The sequence below is a fragment of the Antrostomus carolinensis genome, unplaced genomic scaffold (genome assembly GCF_000700745.2).
Source record: "Antrostomus carolinensis isolate BGI_N321 unplaced genomic scaffold, ASM70074v2 scaffold22696, whole genome shotgun sequence".
NCBI lineage: Eukaryota > Metazoa > Chordata > Aves > Caprimulgiformes > Caprimulgidae > Antrostomus > Antrostomus carolinensis.
The window spans coordinates 5361-10369 of record NW_010324249.1 but is presented as its reverse complement, the minus strand read 5'-3'; the positions used below and the strand labels follow the sequence as shown (position 1 = coordinate 10369).

Genomic DNA, 5009 nt, shown 5'->3' with positions numbered 1-5009 from the left:
TAAACAAGCCATAATAAGGAAGGTTCTGAGGGAGTAGCTGTGGGAATTGTGGCACCGCTTGTTTCCACTGAGTTTCTTGGACCGACAATTGATGTCAAGCAGAGACTTTGCCCTTTTTTGGCATGATATATTGGTTGCACAAAGCCATCCTTCTTCACTCCGTATGTTTTCCCTTTTAGTGCAGCATAGAATTACAGAAGTTAATAATGGCTTCAAAAATTGCAAGACATATTACATTTGCTGTCCATCTTGGTTAAAAAAGGATTATGTCCACCGTGCTTCTTTGTGGAGGCTGCCAATTGTACCCACATGGGAAGTATTTTTGTTGCATTTGGAAACATCCACCCAATATAATTTAATAATGAAAATCCCTCTTGCTTGTGACCTCAGACAGATGTTGAAAACAGGTTTACAAAGCCTTCGGAAACATAGTCCATTATAGTAACAGTACGTATAACAGAGACACAAAGGAGGGATGGAAAAAGGTAGTTTGTTCCTGAAAAACAATGTTTTCCTTTGACTTTGAGGAAGTGTTTGTGTCAGCTCACAAGGTCCTGCCTTTCCTGACCATAGTGGAACCTACCTGACCTCTGTCACAGAGAGCCACTGGTTTTCCATGTGCTGGATCACCTTGCTGCTGCAATCAGAGCATCCTAAATCACAATATTGGCTGTCACAATCACTTCCTCCAGATGTGCCAGAAGAGTGCTACCACTGACAGCCTCACACTAAAGAATGCATCCCAGAGAGACACAGAACAGATGAAGAAAGATTTAACAAATGTTTGAAGACATTTGCTCCTGAGGTAGCTCAGGAGATTTTCAGTAATGCCTGCTTGCAGCCAGGCCATGGATACCGCGTGAAAGGCTGTTTTCAAGCACGTCAGTCCATCTGCTTTTGGGCCTCATCTTGTCGCTGAAGAGGACGACAAACACTGTTGATATCAAACCAGTTCACGGCTTCCAAATTTCCAGAATATGGCTCAAATGACCAGAGTAAAATATTGCTTCAGATTCAGGCTGCTCTCTTTCCTGGCTGTCCAGATACCTGGGTGACTGCTGGCTTTAGGAAAGCCTATTTTTCCCTAGCTGCTCATACACAGGACACCCCCGTGGTTCCCACGCTGCAGCGCGCCGTGTTTCCAGATCCAGCATCGCAAGGTGACACACACAGGCTCACATGTGCGGGGAACAAGAGGAGCCAAGCGGCATGTGTATCAGGTTATAAAATACGCACACATTTTTACTATATATACCCACTGTATTACTGTGCTATGCCATCATATCATTCCTAATTATTTAGGCGATAATCTCTATTGCACTGTAGTATATGATGCAATAAGCAGCTGGTGCGATTGATGAAATGGCAAAGCAAAGCTTTTAAAGTACATGCTATTTCCAGCTCATTTGCACACCTGCCAAAATCCACTGGTGCTGTTCGGGATTTATGAGGAGGAGGTGGTTAAATTTTGCTGAGGAGTCCAGGTTAGTCCAAAAGTTTAGAAAGCTATCAAAATGCAAAATCTGTTTTTTTTTTTTTTATCCTGCAAGCTTGACTTGATACCCATAGTGCAGTCCCATTTTAAAAAATTTACTCTGTAATGCAAAAGCAGAGCATAAAACCAACAATCTGTGTAATTTTACATTATATGAATACTGACCATACTCTTATGAAAAACCAAGTAGCTAGTAAAATTTGAGATTAAAATTAGAGTTGCCACAGAATAAAATACATTTTTAAATACAAGGCTTGCTAAGCAATTATAAATGCAGTTGCATATTGAAGAAATATTGACTCTTTTTGTTTTAGAAAGCTTGCTGTTCATAAGAAAGGTTTTGAGACACATCTATTGGCACATCAGGTAATTCTGCCCTATAATTACACTGTTCCAGCACCTCTGTAGTCCTTAACTCTGTTCCTCTGGTTTTCATTTTTTTTTCCCTGGTGTTTCTGAAAGCACCTGCAGATACAGGAGCAGATGTGTACCATTAGAAGTCCTTAGGGTAACAGTACCAGATGTGACTAATGATTCCACCTCCAGAAGCATCAACCATTAGAAGTCACTTCCACTATACAGCAATGTATGATGTCATGTTTGAGCTGAAATCACAGAATCATAAAAATGTTAGTTGGAAGGGACTCTGGAGGTGCTCTGAATCTCCCCAAAAGCAACTTGTGGCCATTGCACGTCCTCCATTGCCACTCCTGAGCAGTGTTTCGCTCTGTTGTCTTTGCAACGCCCCTTTCAGCAGTTGCCAGCTGTTGTTGGATTGCTCCTCACTCTCCTCTTCACCAAATGCTTGGGAATAGCCTGTGTCAGAGCATGCACACAGTCTGGTGAACTGGTCAAAGCGGGAGACCTAACAAGGGCTGTCAAGATGTTGGGAAGGGAACTTTTTAAAATGTTCCAATCTGCTGTCTTTCCTTTGCAATACAGGTGGGATTAGATGACTTCGTAGCTCTTCATCGACTGCCTGCTGATGGGAAGTGAGTTTTGTTTACCCGGTGACAAAGTGGATCCTTATCTGTCAGTAACAGGGTGCTGGCACTGTAATAACTGTCCCTTTCCCTGTTCTCAGGGAAACAGCAACTGTCCACTAAAGACACTGGTATTAAGGAGTTTGACATAGCTGATATGTCTAAAGCCAGGGTGTGGCTCAAAGTTACACTGAGCTTTCCCTCCCACCATATTACTACTAATAGCTGAAGTGAATTTGCTTATGAATAGACATCATCACAGGAAGGGGACCATACACTTATTTATACTACACATTATGAAGAATGGCAACTATTGGAGAGCCACAAGAACCCATCTCTTCATTAAACTGTGGAGCAAGATAGTACCAACCCCAGTTCATGAAGACATCTTCCTTGTGACCTGCCTGTTTTGACTGGAAGTGTGCTTGTTAATGCATTAATACATTTCCAAGTAAACCATTTAACATGCAAGTACTCTTGGAAGAGTAATTTTTAAGCACTGTACAAAATACGTTATTTATGGATGATCAGTGCCTTTCCCATGGACACAGGCAGTGTTGGTATTTCCTGCTTGATACCAGGAATATTCTCTCTCTGTCTCTTTCATCTTTCCTCATGACTCTGACTAAAGAGAAGATTAAACATTTGACATACCTGCTTGTAAGACTTGGAGGTTTGCAGCCAATTGATCATGCGGAGTGAAAGAAGCTCAGAAGTGTTTAATGTTCGAAAACATTTGCTGTCACTTTGGTAGTTATCCTTTTAGATTGTCTGGAAAAATGATGAGATACAAGCAGCATCATTAAAATGTAATCATCTTCATTGGTTATAGGATAGACTTAAAACTTTTACTGCCTACTTTCTCACCTCTGTCACATTTTGACCTTGTTGGCATAATACAATAAGCTGATTTTGAAGTTTGTGTTGGTTAATGAGAATTACCTCATCTGTACTTAAATAATAAATGTAAGAGTTTGTTTAAACATGTCCAACACTTTTCTGTTATCAAGGTGATAACAGCTGTTTCTAACCACATGATTTCCTGAGCTTTAGAAGATCTGTTCCTTATTTTCTATAGAGCTTAGGAGATTCTATCCATCTCCTCTGCTCAAGAGGGATTGTTGGGAAGGGAAGAAGATAACTTCTCATGGTCTTCCCTTCCTTAGCACCTCCCATTGTGCAAGTTACCTTGCTCTAGTCACAGCTCGGTTCCTGAACTCAGGAAGAGAAGACCCATGGAGTCTGCACTGCTTTTGGAAAAGCTCACTAGTGAACCTTCATGTTTGGCAAAGAGTTCATACTTGTTTACATTTTCATTGCCTTACACTGTGCGGTGCATATTATACAGACATAACTGATGCAATTATGTATATATATATATATATGCACACATATAATTGCAAAGACATATTCAAGGTGATCTTTGTAAAAGGAGCTGGAAACTTACTTCTTTATAAGAAATAAAATGGTCACCTTCTTTATAATTCTACTTTATCTGTTTATACACCTAAGCATTTGAGACATTCACTGGCCCCGAGGACCAGTTCTGCTCATCACTAGTATATACACTCAAAACGTTGGAAAGTATCCAACCGAAGTATCAGTCTGGTTGATGGTTTAATGGCTCAGCTGACAGAAATCTGGGGTCAGCAAGTCACAGTTGCAGTCATCATGCCTGGAAAGTAGAGCTGTCTGAAATTGTTTGGACTCCCAAGGTCAGCTTTCAGAAAAGCAGGCCCCATAGTCCTTATTGGTGTTGGCACCTGAGACTCCAGGAGGAGACTGCCTTTTGCCCCTGCCCACCTTACCTCCCCCACTCCCTCAGAAACAGCATGGGGCCAATGCACGCTGCAGGGCTGGGTGTCCTTGCCGGGGTGGGGAGATGCAGTACATGAAGACCAACCAGACTATAAGGAGGTACCCACTGGCTGGTGTTAGCTGTGTGCTGGCAGCCAGGGGGATGCATTTCCTAACAGGTCTCTCTTCCTTTGCAGATGGTGCTGCTGGCTCGCTGCGAAGGGCGCTGCAGCCAGACGTCACGCTCTTTCTTCGCGCCCAGCCCGGAAGCACCCTTCCCCCCCCCCCTGCCACTGCTGCCGGCCCCAGACCTCCAAGCTGAAGGCCATGAGGTTACGATGCTCGGGTGGCATGCGGCTCACTGCCACCTACCGCTACATCCTCTCCTGCCACTGCGAGGAGTGCAACTCCTAGGGATGGACCTGCCACAGGGGTGCAAGGACCGGGATGCTGCTGTCGGGGAAGGTTCCCAGGAAGAAACCCGAGGTGAGGCTGATACTTCCAGTGTACGATTGCAGCGAGGACAACACTAACCAGGCTGGATTGGATCTGAGAGCTGAAGTGTAAAATATCCTGGGGCCCGGGATGGTGCCAGTACCAAAGTGTGGGCTGTGACAAAGGCAAAAGCACGATGACTTGTTTTTAAGAAGCCTTTCTTTTTTCTGAAAGGATATTTTTGCGAGTTTCTTCTTTTTCAGGCTCAGCTCTGACTACAGAGAGGTGCTTTTACTTTA

General features: G+C 43.3%; 1 protein-coding gene across 1 annotated transcript; it reads left to right on the top strand.

Moving 5' to 3' along the window:
* Positions 1–2579: 2579 nt before the first annotated feature.
* Positions 2580–4689, top strand: NDP (norrin cystine knot growth factor NDP; the record flags this gene model as incomplete). Its single annotated transcript, XM_010170892.1, is given in 3 exon segments — positions 2580–2650; positions 4473–4522; positions 4524–4689. Coding segments are annotated over 3 exon segments (287 nt in total), but the record flags the coding sequence as incomplete, so codon positions are not given.
* Positions 4690–5009: the final 320 nt, after the last annotated feature.